We start from the raw sequence: 21828 nt of genomic DNA, 5'->3' as shown, positions 1-21828 counted from the left end.
CTCAAAGGACAACAACCCCAAGCTTCTCTAGTCTCTCCATGTAACTCAAGTCTCACGTTCCTGGTACCATTCCAGTAAATCTCCTCTGCACCTCTCTAAGGCCTTGACAGCCTTCCTAAAGTGTGGTGCCCAGAATTGGACACAATACTCCAGCTGTGGGGCCTAACCAGTGGTTTATAAAGATTCAACATAACTTCCTTGATTTTGTACTCTATGCCTCTGTTTATAAAGCCAAGGATCCCGTGTGCTTTTTTAACAACCTTCTCAACTTGTCCTGCCACCTTCAAAGATTTGTGTACACCCCCATGTGTCTCTGTTCCTGTACTCCTTTTTAAAATTGTACCATTTAGTTTATATTGCCTCTCTTCATTCTTCTTACCAAAATGCATCACTTCACACTTCTCTGCATTAAATTTAATCTGCCATGTGTCTGCCCATTTCACCAGTCTGTCTATGTCCTCCTGAAGTCTTTAAAAAAAAACCCCACCCTCTACCTCTCTGTCCTTGTATACTAACGTCCCATCTCCAACCTCCCTTTCCTCTCTAGAGTCCTTTTAAGATGTTGTTGACTCCTCTTTTCCGCAGCTCCATTGAAACAGCCCTAATCAAAATCGCAAATGATATCTTCTGCGATTGTGACCATGGTATATTTTCCCTCCTCATCCTTCTTGACCTCTCTAACACATTCGACCATAACATCTTCCTCCAGCGTCTCGCCACTGGCTGCTGGTTGTATTCCTCCATCTCAGATTACATTTGGTGATAATAAATGGGTAGTGTCTGCTACAGCATGGGTTGTTGCTTGGCTCAAGGTGTCAGCCTTGGCTCAGTGCTAACACACTCGCCTTTACATAGAATGTACAGCACAGAAACAGGCCATTTGACTCAATAGGTCCATGCCAGTGTTTATGCTCCACAGTCTCCTCCTTCCCTACTTCATCTAACTCTATCAGCATATCCTTCTATTTCTTTCTCCCTCATGTGATTATCTAGTTTCCCCTTAAATGCATCTATGCTATTCACCTCAACCACTCCTTGTGGTAGTGAGTTCCACATTCTAACCACACTCTGGGTAAAGAGAGTCTGAGTTGGAAAATTGTGGGTTCAAGCCCCACTTCAGCGACTTGAGCACAAAATCTAGACTGACACTCCAATGCAGTACCGAAGGAGTGCTGCACTGTTGGAGGTGCCGTCTTTCAGATGAGATGTCAAACCGAAGCCCTGTCTGCCACATACTGCTTGGATAATAAGAGTCTAAACAGGATAGAGGCGCAAAGGGATCTAGGGGTACAGATACACAAATCACTAAAAGTAGCAACGCAGGTTAATAAGGCCATTAAAAGGGAAATCAATTACTAGGGTTCATTTCTAGAGGGATAGAATTGAAAAGCAAAGAAGTTATGTTAAACTTGTATAGAACCTTGGTTAGAACACACTTGGAGTATTGTGCATAGTCCTGGTCTCTATATTATAGAGGCATTGAAGAGGGTGCAAAAAAGGTTCACAAGGATGATACCAGAACTGGGAGGATATCCTGATCAGGAAAGGCTGAACAGGCTGGGACTCTTTTCTCTATAAAAGAAAAGGCTGAGGGTGACCTGACAGAGGTCTTTAATATAATGCAAGGGTTTGATAGGGTAGACATGGAGAAAATGTTTCCACTTATGGGGGAGTCCAAAACTAGAGGGCAAAAGTATAAAATAGTCACTAATAAATTCAATATGGAATTCAGAAAAAACTTCTTTACCCAAAGAGTGGTAAGAATGTGGAACGTGCTATCATGGGTATAGTAAATAACGTAGATGCATTTAAGGGGAAGCTAGATAAGCATATGAGAGAGTAAGAAATAGAAAGAAGGGTATGCTGATAAGGTTAGATGAAGGAGGGAGGGAGGAGGCTCATGTAGAGCATAAATGCCAGCGTGGACGAGTTGGGCCAAATGGCCTGTTTCGATGTAACTCTCAGGTGGACGGAAAAGATCCCGTGGCACTATTTCGAAGAAGAGCAGAGGAGTTCTGCCAGTGTCCTGGGCAATATTTATCCCTTAACCAACATCACAAACAGATTGTCTCGTCATTTATCTCATTGCTGTTTGTGGGACCTTGCTGTGCGCAAATTGATTTCCCAACAATACAACAGTGACTACACTTCAAAAGTAGTTAATTGGTGTAAAATGCTTTGGGACATCCTGTCGTGAAAGGCGCTATATAAATGCAAATTCTTTCTTCATTCATTCTTTCTTACCTGAAACAATTACCATGAAAAATTCTGTTTAATTTCCCCCCTTCCAAAAACCTATAATGGTTACAATAAATAACCATATCAATTAATCATTTCATCAAGTAAACTCCTGATGCCATAGTAACATTACTGTCAGACCAGATGTAACTGCTCTATATGTAGTATTTTCCATTTGCAATTGTTAAATGAAGTTTATTTCCTCCTCCCCTCCCCTGAAGGTGGCAAGGAACAGTTATGTGGGTATTGGCAGCCCTCTGTCAACTTTGTCAAGCTCGCCATTCTTCAACTGGAGTCTAGAGAGTCAGCAGGCTATTTGACTATGGAGGGCATCAAAGTCTACTCCAAGCGGGTTCTCACCTAGGACTGCCAACTCTGAACGTATTCCTAAAGTTTCATCACATGACCTTCCACCTCCAACCACTCCGCCCAGTCAAACAGCTATTTTTTGCATCTCCAATATTTTTAAAACTAATAAATGAAAGTATTTACAGAAAAAATTTTAAAAGTACAATTTCTTTTACTGTCCCTATGATTTTTCTGCTCACAGCAGTGTCCACAAGATCAATCATCAATTCCTGGAGACATCAGGACAATCCTGGAGGGTTGGCAATCCCATTATCTCAACTGATATGTCTGTACAAACAGGCATGCTTGATTGCTCTCTTTCTCTTTCTCTCTCTCTCTGTTTCTCTTTCTTGCTTTATTTGTTTCACTTTCTCTTTTTCCACTTTCTCTCTTTCTCGCTTACTTTGTTTCTCTCTTTCTTGCTTACTTTGTTTCTCTCTTTCTCTCCCTCTCGTGCAATACATAGATATGTTCAAGCCTGAATTTCCATCTGTATGCTCAATAGTGTGAGGTCAGTTTAAGGTTGCTTGACAGCTGGTTTTCCAGTTGATTTTGGTACAATAGAGGTCAGATGCAGGGATTGCTTTGAGGTCGCTACTTACTGCTGTTTCTAGACAGCCATGCACATTCTTCTGTACCTGACTGTGGATCATGGTTGCCCAGTGTACAGCAAGCAATATAGTGAGTAATTTTTCATCTGATTCCTCTGCTGGCTTTGTTTTGTTTTGCTCTGCTTGAAACCTGACTTGGCCCAAAAAATTTAGATACAGCAAAATATGCAAACTGTGCTCCTTCTTGGCAGTTATCCCACACATAAAAACCTGGAGTGAATTCCCCCATGGATATTAATCAGAGATATGAGTCAAGACTAATGTTTCATTTTGAGGCTAACACTTTTTTTTTCATTAATTGGTCACTGCAACAAATAAGCTGCAGCCAAGAGGACAGGAGGGGCATCGTACTCCCAGTGCCACTCTGAGGTGGCTTCCAGGAGGTGCATGATGCTTTCACAAAGTAGTTCAGCTGAGATTAGGAACTCAGCAAGGCGAGGGATTAAGGAGGGAATCTGTACTTCACAACCCCGTGGTGCCATGTGCTCGGGTTCTGATGTACTGCACCAAAGCACCATCCTACAGGAAACCAGCTCAGTGCGAGCGAGGCTCTGCACCACAAACACAAATTCATAAAGCCTACCCTAATGTTTTGTCAGAGGAAGATCACTCAGTAATGTAAGACAGAAATGAAGATAGATATTTCACTGCTCCTTGAGCTTTGACAAAGGCGAGGGTACACAGTGGGTGAAATAAGGAGTGCTCCACTATAGTTGGGAGCTTCATTGTGCCATCCGACTGTGCTGTGCCTGACATGGAAGTACTTGATGCTGATGCTGGATGCCTGAAATGGAAAACATTCAGTTCCCCAGCACTGAGTTCCCACACTTTGAGCACAAAATTCAAGAAAAGTTTTTTTTTAAAAAGTGGGAGTAATTTTAACTTTTGGCGATAGTGTAAAACACGCGATATTGGCTTGGCCACCCTTTAAACACCTTTCCCAATTTTGGTTTCCATTCACTTCAGAGCAAATGAAAATCAGGAGAGGTGTTTAACGGACTGATGATCCAATAGCGCCTGTTTTACACTATCACCCAAAGTCAAAATTACTCCCAGTATTCAGTATCACTGTCTTCCATTATTTAGTCAATTTATTGTCCAACTTGTAGCACCCTCCTTTATCTTAACAGCTTTCACTTCAGAGTTGTTTGTGAGCCACCTTATCAGATGCCTCTGAAAGCCAAGCTATTCATTTTGTTCCACATTACACCTATTTGGTTTCATCCTCAAACAACTTCAGTAAACTAGTCAGGTTTAACTTGCCATTCATAAACCCATGTCATCTTGAAATTAGCTTCTATTCTGATTAAATGCTCTCGAATTGCTTCTTTTGTTATAATGTGGAGATGCCGGTGATGGACTGGGGTTGACAATTGTAAACAATTTTACAACACCAAGTTATAGTCCAGCAATTTTATTTTAAATTCACAAGCTTTCGGAGGCTTCCTCCTTCGTCAGGTGAACGATGTGAAATAGACTGCAATGTTATAGACTGCAATGTTCCCCTCCCCCTCCCCAGTATAGCTGTTAGTCTAACAGACCTGTCATTCCCACATTCATGCGTTTGATCTTAAAAAGAAGTGAAACCATTGCTGTTTTCTAACCTGTTACTACCCCTGTGTTTAATGAATTGATAAAACCCCATCAGCCACTGCTTCCCCTATTTTTATCCTCATTCCCTTGAGTACTCATGGATGCATCATCTGTCCTTTTCTTTATGAATATTCAAGCACTCTGGTTTTTAATGACCATGTCATTACTATCTCTATATATTCTCTATAAATGCTGATGTACACCACCAGAATGCGGAATGCTACTGAAGTAAAAAAAGGTAATTACATTTTTTCCATATTATGTACTCCCCTGCTTTATATTACCTCTCATCGTGTGTTTTTGTCAGCATTTAAAAAAAACTCAATTCTTTGCAGTTTTCAATTTAGCGTCACATATTTTCCATTCCTCTTTCGTTAAAACATTTTTTAAAAAATGACTTGCTATGTAATGTACTGCTTTTAACTTAATTATTTAAACACTTCAGTCTAGGTTTTGACAATCTCCTAGTTCAGCATGATATAAATCAACTTCCACTCTCCAATATTTTAGCAGAGGTGTTGACTCATTTAAAATAAATTGACAAACACCTACTTTACAAAAGGAAAGAGAAGTTCAACCAAACACAGTACACTTCCTTACTCTGGTATCCCACAACATAACTTCAGGGGCACTATGATTTCACACAATACCTTTAAAATGGGAAGTGCATACCAGCTACAAATAAGGTGAGAGTTTTATGCAAGCCTTTTCCACGACAACAGCAAGGAATGGATCTCTTCCCCGCTCCCCTTTCAACTTCTTCCTCAAGGTAATTATCTCCTGTTTTCATTGGATCCTGTGGCTCACAAATCAACCATGCTTCATTGGCTGTAAAGTGCTTTGGGATTTGAGCCCGTTCCTGATGTTGTGAAAGGTGCTATAGAAATATTAGTTGTTTCTTTTCTTTATGCAGGTGCCTGCTCCCAGCAGTGCTGCCACTAGGGACTGCATGACATCTTCCCTTCCCTGGGAATGATAGGCCTGTTAAAGTTTCCCCATACTGTATGGGGAAGTACCAGACCTCTAGGCATTGCCTCACCACAGCAGGTATAAGGCATGGGGGACTGAGCTGAGTCCATCTGCTTTGTGACATGTCATATTGGTCTCTACCCATCTGGATCGTTTTAATGCTCAGTCCTATAAAGAGGCTGCCATATAATTTTTATAGATCTGATGAAATATAAATCTGCCCTTTCTTGTTTCAGATGCTAATGGGCCAGATCTGTATTTCCAGTTTTTAGTTTTTGGGCAGCACTTCACAAAGGAATTACTATCAGTCCATTGCTGATTGCACAGCAAAATGAATGAACTGCTTTATAGTTGTGATTTAACTTGTTCACTAATCACTAAAACTCAGAGCTTATTTATAGCATATAAACTGAAACAGAATAATGAGGCCATTATTTCTGCAGTCACCTTAATAATCACTTAACACTGCAAGTGAGAGCCGAATGTTAATTTCATATTCTTAATAATTGCTAATCGTACCTCTTTTGCTGTTTTTTTAAAAATCCAGTTTAAAAAGTTGCATAAATCTGTCAACTGCTGCACTCATTTTGCTAGCTGGGAATAATGCAGATTATGTAATGTACATTTAGCAGCATCAGCCCATTCTGACATATGAGAAACCAGTTGGCGTTAGAATAGAATGGCTCATTTAGGTTCTGGTAGGTGTATTTGAGCACGGGGTTGGCAACTCTTGACACCATCTTCATTTTGCTAGGTCACATTAGCTTCCAAGTTTGGGTTAACTTTAGTTAGTGGATCATTTCATCTGGAATCTACATCATTCATTTCCATGGCCCCCCACCATTCTTGTTGGAGCGTTTGCTATAGTTATGTGACATGTTGGAGGATTTGTGATTCAGCTCTTTGTCAGCCATGGGGAATTGTGTGTTTATTAGGAAGGCTGAGCACAGGTGTTCCTATGAGCAAGTAAATAGCAAACTTTATTATAATAAAAACAGAAAATGCTGGAGACGCTCAGCAAGTCAGGCAGCATCTGTGGAGAAAGAAACGAGAGTCAACATTTCAGGTCAAAGACCTTTCGTCAGAACTGGAAGATGTTAAAAGAGTTAAAGTTTTTAAGCAAGTACAGAGCCAGGGAAAGGGGGGAGGGGAGGAGAGGAAAGAACAAAAGGGAAGGTCTGTGATAGGGTAGAGGGCACGAGCGAATTAGCAAATTTTAATTAATCGGCATCGAGTTGCAATGTTTACTGCTTGCTTTTGAACTAGCCAAGCCATTCAAATTCAAAGAAAATGAATAAATGTATCTATTTTTTCTCTCGCTCTCGCTCTCTCCAAGCACTGCAGAGAATCTTTATAGTCATGTTAAAATATTTTCCCCCCTCTACATGCAACGTTGCTGTTGGCACAAACTTCAACAAGCCCCAGTATGGGTAAGAGAGAGAAGTGGTGAAAGAAACCAGGACGGAGACCAGACATGGTCCAACCTCTGTTGGTTTAGCAGAGCTGTTGGTGTCTTAGACAGTGCAGCAAAAAGGGGAAGTAGAAACATAGGAAATAGGAGCAGGAATAGGCCGTTCGGCCCTTCAAGCCTGCTCTGCCATTCAATATGATCATGGCTGATCCTCTCTCTCAATACCATATTCCCGCTCTCTCCCCATACCCCTTGATGCCTTTTGTGTCTAGAAATGTATCTAGCTCCTTCTTAAATATATTCAGTGATTTGGTCTCCACAGCCTTCTGTGGTAGAGAATTCCACAGGTTGGCACCCTCTGAGTGAAGAAATTTCTCCTAATCTCAGTCCTAAATGTCCTACCCCGTATCCTGAGACTGTGACCCCTCGTTCTGGACCCCCCCCAGCCAGGGGCTACATCCTCCCTGCATCCAGTCTGTCTAGCCCTGTCAAAATTTTATGTTTCAATGAGATCCCCTCTCATTCTTCTAAACTTGAGTGAATACAGGCTGGGTCGACCCAATCTCTCCTCATACGACAGTCCTGCCATTCCAGGAATCAGTCTGGTGAACCTTCGCTACACTCCCTCTATGGCAAGTGTGGTAGTGGAGCCAGGAATAAACTTAAAAAGATGTTTTTGAGTGGGTGTTAGAGTTTGAAAGTTTTTGGTACTGTTTTCTCTTTCAATAGTCTAGTAGCTGTTCATGTAAGTGAGCCTTTTCCCCCTTCAATTCGAATATTTTTAAACAGTCCATCTTCACAGAGGTCCCAAGGGGCTCCACATTACAGTAACATCTTGTTAGATTTAAAATAGTCTCATTATTCTATCAAACTCTCTTCGGAATGACACATACTACCACACAGAACAAGACTTTACATGATAAAGCCGCTAATAACTTTATTTACAACCAAATTGCAATATGAAGCATAGTAAATGGCAAATACTAAGAGGCAGATGCGCACAATATGCAATTGAAGGTAGGTTTCAGGGTAGTTGAGATTTAGTGATACTTGTGCTTTACTGTGATCTCCTGGAGTTTTGCTTGATTGCCTTAGGGGTCAAGAGGACAATTTTCCAGAGGTTTTTCCTAAATTGGCCTCAGGTTTTTTTTCCCCTCTCAGGAGATTGTGTGTAGGGGTGGGGGGGGGGGGGGAAGTGAGAGTTGGGTTGTTGGTGCATGTGGGCTGCTTTATGTCTGGATGAGGTATGACTTTTGGTCCAGATAGTGGTTCCCCATCTATTTTGGAATATAAACACGAGAATGTCAGTTATGAACCGATTATGTTTACTGAGAGCAGCCTCTGATTTTGTTCATGGTTACTGTGCTGCTAATTCCACCTGTCTTCACTCCAGCTTGAAGTTTAACATTTGTTTAAAAACTTCAGACTATATCCCCACCAGCAGCTTTCAATAGGATCCCCTTGCTGTCATAAAGCTCCTGCATTTTAACCCCTTAAGTGTAATAAACAACACTACTGATGTTAAATGAATGAAACAGTGGCTAATTACATAAAATGTGCATTACAGAAACAGGCCATTCGGCCCAACTGGATGCTGGTTTTTATACTCCACACGTGCCTCCTCCCACCCCTCTTCATCTAACCCTATCAACATAACCTTTATTCCTTTCTCCCTCGTGTGTTTATCTAGCTTCCCCTTAAAGGCATCTATTCTATTTGCCTCAACTACTCCTTGTGGTAGTGAGTTCCACATTCTAACCACTCTGGGTAAAGAAGTTTCTCCTGAATTCCCTATTGGATTCATTAGTGGCTATCATATATTTATGACCCCGAGTTTTGGTCTCCCCCACAAGTGGAAACATCTTCACTACGTCTACCCTATCAAACCCTTTCATAATCTTAAAGACCTCTAATACATGAGTCCAATTAAAAATAGGTCTGAACCTTTAGAAAATACATATCCTAATTTATAGGACAGCAACTGAAAGATATGAATGCTTTGCATATCCATGTTAAATGTGTGTGTCATCATAATGGAACAAACCAATTCATTTTGATCAAAGGAACCATTTGCTAATTAAATCAACAAACCAACTGATCTAAGACTATTTAAACATTAAGGTCAAGGATGAAAACATTTCACACTGTCACAGGAAGGAACTTTAAAGGAGTAGGTTATAAATGTTAAAATAGAATCTTGCATCAAAAAGACTATTAACTACTTTTATTTTGGTGTGCTCACATTCATATTGTTCCATTCTTTTTCTTGGCTTGCCTGCTCATTTGAACCCAGGGAATGTGATTTATGCCACCTGACCTGTCTGCCTGTGAACTGTATCTTGTCATCTCAATAATTTAACAATTGATCAGCTTTCAGCCCAATTTCATAAGTTGCCCTCCATCAAACACTACCTTTTATATACTCAAGTATAAGGTGACCCATGTAGAAGACAATACCCCACCAAAAAGTTGAAAAGATGAGTCCAACAAAATTCTGACCTTTATGTTGAGGGCTACCCACAAATAAATCTTCTCTCTGTTCTTTCTCATTTCATCAGCACATTTCTAAGTGCCATTGCTCTGCTCCTCCAGCTCTGATATTTAAATTACATCTCTGCCTCCTGGCTGCTGCTTTAATGTCATTTCTTCCTGTACCTGTGCTGGTGGTCTGTTTCTAATTTTAAATCGGCAGCAGGAGTTTTCATGAGGGAATGTTGCCATTTCATTGTCGCAGTGCTGGAGGAGCAAAGCAGAACAGCTGATGGGAACGTACTGCTGCGGTGCTGTTGCTGGGTCTACCGTCATTTGAAAAATTGCTCCACTAGGAGGGAAACATGAGGCAAGATATGAGCCTTGTGTAGGAGGAGCTCCCCCCCCTTTATTTCCATCACGAAATAGAGAAATACATTTCTACTCTTAAATGTAAGTGTAATTAATAGGTCCTTTTCAAAAAGGGAGACCTTTTCTCTATGCTGTCATGTCATTTTGCTGTGTGATGCTGTCTCTACAGTATTTGTACTGGTTTCTTTAAGCTGAAATGACTGTCACTTCTTTTTTTAAACTTATAATAATACCAGGTTCCCAGCCACTGTGACAAGATTGTAACGAATGGAGGCCTGCAATTGCTTCAGAAAATATACCAGCTGCGTCAAGATTCTCAGAAAATTCAAAGAAATATCATTCGGATAATTGGAAATTTGGCTTTAAATGAACGTCTGCACTCAGCCATAGCACAGTCAGGTGCGGTGAGAGCATTACTTGCCAGATCTCCTGTTTATTCTGAAAGGAATGAAGATTAATCTAGCACTAAATGCACTCGTGTACTATTATGTACTCGTGAGAAAGATGTATTCTTTCTTTTTATAACAGCTGGTTTTATAAAATTTTCTCATTAACATATTCAAAATATTGTTTCATCTATTGACTTCAAAATATTGTGAAGATATCAGCATTGTTGAATATATTTTTCTTACTGAAGAAATGATGAAATGTGGAATCTGCAATCTAATGTACAGGATTCTTGAATTATAGGATGGATTGGTATACTAGCTGAAGCAATGAAATCACCATATGTTATTCAGGCTTCACATGCAGCGAGAGCCTTGGCTAATCTTGACAGGGACACCGTGGAGGAGAAGTATGAGGACGGAGTATATATTCTTCATCCTCAGTATAGAACCAGGTAAATGGATGTTGAAATGCTCTTTGCTCTTTGAAAATAATTAACCTTTAGTGCGTACACAATAGACAAGCTATTTAAGGAGCTGACCTTTCAAGAACATAGTGCCATTCTGCCTACAGTACAGTAATTCATTGCTTTGTAATTTAGACCAGTTCTCTGACCCACACTCTCTTCAAGCATAGCTCACCTCTCAGTGCACTGAATCAGTGAATTAGTCTTATCCTTTTTTGTATTATAATGAGGCGTTTATACAACAACAACTTTATATAGCGCCTTTAACGTAGTAAAACATCCCAAGGCGCTTCACAGGAATGTTATCAGACAAAATTTGACATCAACCCACGTAAAGCGATATTAAGACAGGTTGGTCAAAGGGTTAGGTTTTAAGGAACATCTTTAAAGGAGGAGAGGGCTAGCGGTTTAGGGAAGGAATTCCAGAGCTTAGGGCCTGGGCAGCTCAAGGATGGAAATTGGGGATGCACAAGAGGCCAGAATTGGTGGGACGCAAAGATCTCAGAAGGTTGTAGGGTTGGAGGAGGTTACGGAGATAGGGAGGGGTGAAGTCATGGAGGGATTTCAACACTAGGATGAGAATTTTAAATTCGAGGTGTTGCCGGACCGGGAGCAAATGTAGGTCAGTGAGCATGGGGGTGATGGGTGAACAGGATTTGGCATTTGGTGCGAGTAAGGATACAGGCAGCAGAGTTTTGAATGAGCTGAAGTTTACGGAGGGTGCAAGGTGGGAGGCCGACCAGGAGAGCATTGAAATGGTCAAGTCTGGAGGTAGTAAAAGCACGGATGAGGGTTTTAGCAGCAGATGGGCTGAGGTGGGGAGGGGGGACAAATTTCATGTCGTGATCTCTTGCAGCAATCTCCCCGGAAATGCACTGGCTGCCGAATTGAAAGCAGGTGACTTCCAATTGCTGAGGGCACCCGCCTGAAGCAGGCATTTAGGTACCATGAGTATGCAATCTTGGAGTCCTGACGCTGGTTTTAGGACCCGTTTCAAAATCATGTCATTAACTGAGTTGAACTTACGCTGAGCATGTTCCGCTCAGTTGTTTTGGATCTTCAGCGTCCTAACCGGCATCCCTTAAAGGGGCCACTGGAGGCTACTGATAAAAAGATAACTAACATTTTCATAGTTTCATTTCTGTGGAGCCAGGAGCAGCAAGAGTGCTCCTGCTGATTCCACAAAAATACTGCTACCGCTGCTGGCCTGGGCTCACAACCGCCCCCCTCTCCCCCCCCCCCCCCCCCCCCCCATTGCTTTCCCCCACCCTCCCAGAATCTACCTGCAGGCTGGCTTGGCATCGAAGGTGGCTGAATTTCCTAAGGCCCTGACCAGTGAGCGGCACTGGGACGTCTGACTGATGTCTACAGCTCGCCGGTTTTATACAGATGAGGCCCAAGGCCCAGTTTCGAGTGGGCCTCTTCAGGTGCGTGTTTGCATCGCAACTCCCATTTTGCTCCAGTTTCCGGGGTCTACTCAAATGTCTCGGCCACAAGTATGATTTATGGCTCCTAGCTCCCTTTCCTGGGCTTTGTCAATTTGTTGATCTTGAACAGAAAGGCAGATTTTTTTTTTGTGGGCTCACAGAATACGATAATGGCCCCGAAAATCCGCAGGAACGCTCTGCCAGTGTAAGTGCCCGGGAGTGCCCATTGACGACTTCACTCTTGACCTTATCAAAGTATCTGAGGTCAAGGGGCGGTACCCTGATTTACATAATCCAGAAGGGCACCTGCGCCACTATGGGCATCCGCCAGCTAGGGTAGGGCAGGAAATATTCTCAGGCCGGCGCCACCAGCACAATGGTGAATCTTAGTGCCCCCATTGTCCCCCTGTAACAAATTTTCAAGGTGGCTAATGTACATGAGCAGCAAGCAAATTTTTTAGGTTGGGGGGGGGCGGGGGAGGTATGCCTGGACTCCAGGTAGGCCATACATCCGCTGCTGAGAGACCTGGTACGCCTATTTGGTCCTGGCACACCAGCCACTCAGTGCATGTAGGGCCAGGGGTGAGGGAATTCCTAGTGTGGAGTGGACGATAAGAACAGTAGGCCAGTCAGTCCCATTCAAACCAGTTCCGCCATTCAGTTAGATCATGCCTGATCTGTATCTTAATTCCATCTACCCGCCTTGGTTCCGTAACCCTTAAAACCCTTGCCTAACAAAAATCTATCAATCTCAGTTTTGACATTTTCATTTGACCTAGTTTCAACAGCTTTTTGGGGGGGGGGGGGAAGAGTTTTCAAGATTTCCACTGCTTTATGACATCACCCCTGGACAGCCTAGCTCTAATTTTGAGGTTATGCCCCCTTGTCCTGGACTCCCCCACCAGAGGAAATAGTTTCTCTCTATCTACCCTATCAAATCCTTTAATCATCTTAAACACCTCAATTAGATCAACCCTTAATCTTCTATACTCAAGGGAATACAAGCCTTGTCTATGCAACCTGTCCTCATTATTTAAGCCTTTTAGCCCCGTTATCATTTTGGTGAATCTGTGCTGCAGGCCTGAGGTGCGATGCCCAGAACTGAATGCAGTACTCCAGATGGGGTCTAACCAGAGCTCTCTACAGCTGTTACATAACTTCCACTCCTTTGTATTCCAGCCCTCTTGAGAAAGGCCAACATTTCATTAGCCTTTTAAATTATTTTTTGTACCTGCCCATGAGCCTTTAGTGATTTCTAAGGTCCCAGCTGTTATTCCTTCCCAAACACTGCACTTTAGGATTTTTGGGCCCAATGTTTCTTTCAAAATTGTTGGGAGTCACTGGGCATGATTTTAGCTCGGAGCCGGGAACCCAGCCCTTCCCTAGGTATTCGCATGAAGAACCCGGAAGCCAAATGAGTGCGTCGCAATCTTCGAATGCAACTCAATTGAAGGTAAGTATTTGTGCTTCTGGGTTTCCCATGCGCCAGGCAGCCAGATTGACAGACTGCCTGCCTGTCGGAAGGGAAAGGATCCACGAATCGGAGAGGGGGGAGGGAGGGAGGGAAGGAGAGATCATGGGCCGTGGACAATATCATGCCGTGGGGGAGGTGGGGGTAGCTGGATGATATTGTGTGGGCCTTCGAGATGATCGGGGCGGGGTTCTAGCATCGGGGGGGGTGGGGGGGGGGGTCCACCATCGGTGGGAGAGGGTCGGCCGATCACCGGGGTTCGATCACTCCAGGTGAGCTGCTTGGGCCTGGATGAAGCACTCCTGCTCCTCCTGGCCCACAAGCAGTACAATAAAGGCACTCTCCTCATCGATCCGGCCTTTCCCGTCTACTTTCACCCGACGAGGGGCGGAAGCGATGGGAAACCTGAACAGGTAAGTTTAAATTCGTTTGACGTTTCTAATACACAAAAAATTAAATGCCTCAACTATTGCAATGAAGTACATTGCCCCTTTAAATATCGGCCCGCCGGCTTTAAGGGGGATGGAACTTAGGGGTTTTTGTTGCGCGCACTAAACGTCCCTGGGTTAGACCCGGAAGTGGGCGCGTTGGAGCCAGGATGTGGTCCCGCTCCAAAAATCAACTATTTTTACTGCCCACCCACCTCCAATCCAGTCATTCTTGGGGGTTAAATTACCCCCATGAGATCGGGGTTGGTTAGTAAGAAACATGTCCGCAAGCTCCACAAATTATTTTCCCTTGGTCAGCTAGTTTGGCATCTGCAAAGTGTATATCAGGCCTTACTCCTTCTAGGTCTGGAATTTTGCTGCCTCCTAATATGAGGGAACATTTACATTGTTGCCAATGAGAATGGCTTGTCTCATTTCCCCCCTACTTCACCCAATTCGGGTGAATTGGAAGTGTCCAGATATCTCCTAAAGGGTGTTAATACCCAGGCCTGAGGATCTCCAGCCTTGGGGCTGCTTAAACTATGATAAATTTGCATAAATTATAATTTATTGCATGAATAATAATATATTTGTAGTGCTTTGTTCTATTCTTGTGATATTTTCACAAAATGATGCCTACATGTAACCATTTGAATATGGGTAATGTTAATATATGCTTAAAGAAGCAGTATAATCTTTTATGCCCCATTTATGAACCTTTTCCCTTTGAATCCCGAATACCACATGCCCAATACCTAGGGTTGATACAAGACAGGCATTAGGATCCCAGGCTTCTGTTATTACCACTAGTTACAAATAAACTTTGGCTGCCCTTTGATTTGGTCAGGGAATGACACAGGGCACCTCCGGACCCAGCTGAGATCAGGAACTTTCCACGTGGGAATCATGGTTACAGACCTGTATGCTACTGTCCATCAGTGAATGTGTCCATATACCCAGGGCAATATACAACTGGGTCACCTTAAAATAGCTTTCAGTCTAATAAAGTGGACAGATGTTTCCCGATTACTAAAGGAATTTAACATTCTGTTTTAAAAGAAAAAGTGATCGTTGTTCCCTGTTCCCTTTTAAGCAATTCTATAAAACCTACATCTTGAGATATATATATATATATATCTAACCAACCCCGATCTCATGGGGGTAATTTAACCCCCAAGAATGACTGGATTGGAGGTGGGTGGGCAGTAAAAATAGTTGATTTTTGGAGCGGGACCACATCCGGGTCTAATTTTTATTTTTTTTATATATATATATATAAAATAAAAATTAGATTCCTATTACACTACTTTTCACTGCTTCAAATATTGATGTGATTCGGCCCCAACTCATTTCTTTCCCTGAGTTCCAAATGTGTTTCCCTTGTATACGGTGGCCAGGCAGAGTCTGCTGTGTTGAGTGGTCTTTAATAACATGTCTAATGGTGATAAATACAATATTTTTAGTTAAATAGTCAAACAGCCTCACAGTAACAATATGGGATTATTTCCTTCAATCAATCCCAGACTACAGTAACCATAAAACCGCCAAATGTTCTGCAGCTTTTATACACAAATTATTACTGAGCAGTAATGCTGTCCATGTTGACTCTGATTCCTTTTGTCTTCAGTCAGCCAATCAAAGCAGATGTGCTTTTTATCCATGGTCTGCTGGGAGCAGCTTTTAAAACATGGCGGCAAAAGGACCGCAGTGATGCGGAGGATAAGGAGGCCAATTACACAGAATGTTGGCCAAAGGTATCAGCAAAATCTATCTGAATTGTTTGGATTCAATGCCCTATTGTTTGTGATCTGTTGGTATTACATTCAACCCAGCTGTAATTGTAGAAACTCTCCTATGATGACTATTATAGAATCATAACAGCACAGAAGGAGGCCATTCGGCCCATCGTGCCTGTGCCAGCTCTTTGAAAGAGCTATCCAATTAGTCCCACTCCCCTACTCTTTCCCATAGACCTGCAATTTTTTCCCCTTCAAGTATTTATCCAATTCCCTTTTGAAAGTTACTATTGAATCTGCTTCCACCACCCTTTCAGGCAGTTCATTACAACAATCATAATAACAACAACACCAACAACTTGCATTTATATTGTGTCTTTAACGTAGTAAAATGTCCCAAGGCGCTTCACAGGACCGTTATCAAACAAAATTTGACGCCGAGCCACGTGAGACACCAAAAGCTTGATCAAAGAGATAGGTTTTAAGGAGCATCTTAAAGAAGGAGAGAGAGGTAAAGAGGCGGAAAGGTTTAGGGAGGGAATTCCAGAGTTTAGGGCCTAGGCAGCTGAAGGCACAGCCACCAGTGGTGGAGCAATTAAAATCAGGAATGTGTAAGAGGCAAGAATTGGAGGAATGCAGAGATCTTGGAGGGATGCAGGGCTGCAGGAGGTTACAGAGACAGGGAGGAGTGAGGTCGTGGTGAGATTTGAAAACAAGGATGAGAATTCATTAATTTGTTTGTTTGTTTGCTTATTTATCACTAAGCGTTCAGGGGCCCGAACAGTACCAAAAGGAGCTGGCATTGTACAATGACTGAATGGCCTCCTTCTGTGCCATACATTTCTATGATACTATGAACTGACCCACAGCAAAACCTATGCACCCACCACAGATGTAAAATTAAACCAAGTGAAAACTTCCTTTCCAAGATCAACTCAAACAATCATGAAAGTTTTTAAATACATTTATTTCACTGGAGAAGGAGCTCTGTATAATTGAACCTTGTTCACTCAAAGAATGAAGAGTGTTCAGCTCCGACTTGATGGGCTTGAATGGCTTCCTTCCGTGCTGTAACCTTTCAATGATTCTGTACAAACCAAACCTTACTATTATCTGGGTGAAAATAGCTTTATTTTGGATTTATAACAATGAGTCACAAAAATAAGAGTAAATCCATATTAGAAGACTTGTGTCTTAATGGCACAAGTAAATTTAAATCATATCACTCTTGTACTGTAAAGAGATTTAACAGCCTGTTTGACATCTTCATGCTTGCACAGTTATGTTATTTTTGGACTAGAAGGGACAGGAAGTTCAAATTGAATTAATTCAATCAGAATAATTCTTAGTCCACCATCAGAATTCAAGTGAGCTCAGGTTTCAGGATCATGATTTTCTCTAATATCACACTTCCATACAATTAGACTATTGAGATGAATCAATTTATTCAGTAATGGTGTTCTTTTATCCCTTCTCTCCTAAATCTGGTAGCTCGCTCATAGTTCCATTGGGCTCTGCCAGCCTTTGATGCCTCACCCAAGTAAACACTTTTTGTGCGTGTATGAGCAGTGAGTGTAGGCAGATCGTTTGAAAGTGATGGGCGTCACAGCTGAGCTTAATCCTGCCCTCACTCGACACCCACACCGAACACTGGCCACTGGATAGCAATCACAAATGGAAACCTTAAATCAGATGTTTTCTCCTCCGCCAATTGTACTGCTTCTGAAATCCGCTAAGTCAGACCGGAGATCAACCTTGGAAAACCGTGGTGTGCATGGCTCAATATATTGCAGTGCATTTTCTCAAATGCCATTAGGGGAGCTCTCCTCCAAACTATTTTAATGTTCACAACTCGACACACAGAACAGAGAATCAACAGTAGGACCAACCCCATTATCATTGTATCATTGTACCATATGACCACCAGGATGGTAGAAGGCAAACTTGGTGGACCTTGGTCTTTTTTCATCTAGCAATTCTTATGTTCCTATGTAAATAGGGGTTGGCTTTTGTACAGTACAACTGAGCGGTGTAGCATCTGTGCGCACACATACTGGTGAATAATGCAGCAAGTTCTGATACCCTATGGCTCCACTTGAAGTATAGCATTCACTTTTTTTAATGTAAGGCTTGGAGCAAATTCTCTGGTACAGAATTATTAGCACAAGCAAAACTTACTCCAAAATGGAACAAAAAGCACTGCTAAACAGCAGGCAGCAGATTACACCAGACCACGTTATAGATCTGACCATACTAATCTTTTAGTTGTGAAATAAGTCAATAATAATACCTCATTATACTGTGACTGTCCAGCATAAATGTCTGAACTGATTCCGCTGTCTAAACTGTTCTAGTATCAATTTAGACTAGTATTTAGAAAACATGTTTTTCTACAACATACTTCAAATATACTTCTTTTCAGTGCATACCTCGGATAAGGATATCTAAAACTCTGCAAAATTGACTTCACTTAAGAGGATCACAGAGTATTGCATGTAATTCAGTGGTGAGAACAGGGGAGCTTTGTTGTGTGAAATTTTCAGTTAGCTGCCATAATGGACATTGTTGCTTCCCAAATTCACTCTGTGCAGTTACTTCTGAGAGCTTTTAAATAAACAAAGAAGTTACAACATAGAAACAGGCCATTCAGTCCAACAAATCCAATCCGTCCAATTACCGCCCCATCAGTCTACTCTCAATCATCAGCAAAGTGATGGAAGGTGTCATCGACAGAGCTATCAAGCGGCACTTACTCACCAATAACCTGCTCACCGATGCTCAGTTTGGGTTCTGCCAGGACCACTTGGCTCCAGACCCCATTACAGCCTTGATCCAAACATGGACAAAAGAGCTGACTTCCAGAGGTGAGGTGAGAGTGACTGCCCTTGACATCAAGGCAGCATTTGACCAAGTGTGGCACCAAGGAGCCAGAGTAAAATTGAAGTCAATGGGAATCAGGGGGAAAACTCTCCAGTGGCTGGAGTCATACCTAGCACAAAGGAAGATGGTAGTGGTTGTTGGAGGCCAATCATCTCAGCCCCAGGACATTGCTGCAGGAGTTCCTCAGGGTAGTGTCCTAGGCCCAAGCATCTTCAGCTGCTTCATCAATGACCTTCCCTCCATCATAAGGTCAGAAATGGGGATGTTCGCTGATGATTGCACAGTGTTCAGTTCCATTTGCAACCCCTCAAATAATGAAGCAGTCCGAGCCCGAGTGCAGCAAGACCTGGACAACATCCAGGCTTGGGCTGATAAGTGGCAAGTAACATTCGTGCCAGGCAATGACCATCTCCAACAAGAGAGAGTCTAACCACCTCCCCTTGACATTCAACGGCATTACCATCGCCAAATTCCCCCACCAACAACAGCCTGGGGGTCACCATTGACCAGAAACTTGACTGGACCAGTCATATAAATACTGTGGTTACAAGAGCAGGTCAGAGGCTGGGTATTCTGCGGCAAGTGACTCACCTCCTGACTCCCCAAAGCACAAGTCAGGAGTGTGATGGAATATTCTCCCCTTGCCTGGATGAATGCAGCTCCAACAACACTCAAGAAGCTCGACACCATCCAGGACAAAGCAGCCCACTTGATTGGCACCCCATCCACCATCCTAAACATTCATTCCCTTCACCACCGGCGCACAGTGGCTGCAGTGTGTACCATCCACAGGATGCACTGCAGCAACTCGCCAAGGCTTCTTTGACATCACCTCCCAAACCCGCAACCTCTACCACCTAGAAGGACAAGAGCAGCAGGCACATGGGAACAACACCACCTGCACGTTCCCCTCCAAGTCACACACCATCCCGACTTGGAAATATATCGCCGTTCCTTCATCGTCACTGCGTCAAAATCCTGGGACTCCCTTCCTAACAGCACAGTGGGAGAACCTTCACCACACTGACTGCAGCGGTTCCAGAAGGTGGCTCACCACCACCTTCTCAAGGGCAATTAGGGATGGGCAATAAATGCCGGCCTCGCCAGTGACGCGCACATCCCATGAACGATTTTTTTAAATGTCTGTGTCTGCGTTTACGAGAGCAAATAGTTCTGATCACATTTACCCACCCTGTTCCCACATCATTTCAACCCCTGTTCCTTCATCCACATATCAAATCTAATCTTGAATGTTGACATAATTTCTGCCTCAACCAATAACCCTGGAAGTAAATTGCACAGCCCCAGCTCTGTGTGAAGAAGTTTCTCCTGCCCTCTGTTCTAAATCTCTTACATTTAATCTTGTATCTGTGGCCTCTTGTCCTTACCTCCTCAACTACTAGAAACAGTCTGTGTATCTATCCTGCCCCATCCTTTCATAATTTTAAACACTTCTATTATATCACCTCATGATCTGTGTTGTTCTAATGAAAAAAGCCATCATTTTTCAAGTCTTTCTTCAGATTTGCATATCCTTATACCAGGCAACATCCTAGTGAATCTATGTTGTACCCTTGCTTAAGGCTCAATATCCTTCCTATAGTGTGGGGCCCAATACTGCACACAGTACTCTAACTGAGGTCTTACTAAGGTTTTATATAGGCTCATCATTACCTTTTGGCTTTTATATTCCATCATTAAAAGTAGCAATGCAGCTTAACAAGGCCATAAAAAATGCAAAGCACTGGGGTTCATTTCTAGAGGAATAGAATTGAAAAGCGGAAGTTATGTTAAACTTGGTCTGACCACACTAAAGGTACTGTGCACAGTCTGGTCTCCATATTACAAAAAGGATATAGAAGCGGTTGCATATGGTGACACTACTATTCCTGGCCAGAATAGAGATGATTGGCTAATTCCCCCGTCAATCACGCCTGTAAGTGACTGGGATTGATTTTACGCACGTAATCTGTATTATGTGACTATCCTCCACTCACTGTATTTTGCTGGGGAAATAATCAATTTGTAATATGTAACTATCCTCCACTCCACTTTGCTGGAGAAGAAAATCCTGCTGTACTCGGGAGAAATTACTAAGTTTTAGTCCTAGAGACTCTTTTTAAATAGACTCTATAAATAGACTTTGTTTGCTTTGCTGTTTGCCAAGTAAATAAACTTTGCTGTAAGTCCCGCCCCACCTTCTCATTACCTGACACAATGCAACCCATTGGCTGACACAGTGGTGTCAATAGACACTCTGGTCAGCCAATGAGTCGCACTGTGTCAGTTAATGAGGAGGTGATGGGGCAGGACTTACAGCAAAGCTTATTTACTCTGCAAACAGCAAAGCAAACAAAGTCTATTTATAGAGTCTATTTAAAAAGAGTCTCTCGGACTCTCTCGAGTGGAGGATAATTACATAATACAGATTATGTGCGTAAAATCATCCCAATCACTTAGTTTTGATTGATGGGGGAATTAGCCAATCATCTCCATTCTGGCCAGGAACAGTGGTGTCACTATATGCAGCCTTGGCTGACACAATGGTGTCAATGGACACACTGTATAGGATGGCACTAGAGAAAACGCAAAAAAGATTTGCAAGGATGATACTAGAACTGAGAGGTTATCAGTAAAGACTGAATCGGCTGCGGCTCTTTTCTCTAGAAAGGAGAAGGCTAAGGGCCGACCGAATAGAGGTCTTTAAAAATATGAAGGGGTTTGATAGGGTAGACATAGAGAAGATGTTTCCACTTGTGGGGGAGTCCAAAACTCGGGGTCATAAATATAAGTAGTCACTAATAAATCAATTAAGTAATTCAGGAGAAATGGCTTTACCCAGAGAGTGGTTAGAATGTGGAACTTGTTACCACATTGAGTAGTTGAGACGAATAGCATAGATGCATTTAAAGGGAAGCTAGATAAGTGCATGAGGGAGAAAGGAATAGAAGGATATGCTGATAGTTAGATGAAGTATGGTGGGAGGAGTCTCGTGTGGAGCATAAACAACGGCATAGGCCAG

General features: G+C 42.5%; 1 protein-coding gene across 5 annotated transcripts in view; it reads left to right on the top strand.

The window, feature by feature from the left end:
• serac1 (serine active site containing 1) overlaps nucleotides 1-21828 on the top strand; it is a 94059-nt gene that overhangs the window by 46390 nt on the left and 25841 nt on the right. For all 5 annotated transcript variants that reach the window (XM_067989160.1, XM_067989159.1, XM_067989157.1 and 2 more), the window contains 3 exons: nucleotides 10248-10410; nucleotides 10702-10852; nucleotides 15818-15944. In XM_067989160.1, coding sequence (XP_067845261.1) covers nucleotides 10248-10410; nucleotides 10702-10852; nucleotides 15818-15944 — 441 coding nt within the window. The remainder of the gene's footprint in view (nucleotides 1-10247; nucleotides 10411-10701; nucleotides 10853-15817; nucleotides 15945-21828) is intronic.

This window comes from Heptranchias perlo, chromosome 8 (assembly GCF_035084215.1).
Source record: "Heptranchias perlo isolate sHepPer1 chromosome 8, sHepPer1.hap1, whole genome shotgun sequence".
Classification (NCBI taxonomy): domain Eukaryota; kingdom Metazoa; phylum Chordata; class Chondrichthyes; order Hexanchiformes; family Hexanchidae; genus Heptranchias; species Heptranchias perlo.
Note: the sequence above shows the minus strand (reverse complement) of the source record. Positions and strands in the feature narration are given on the sequence as shown.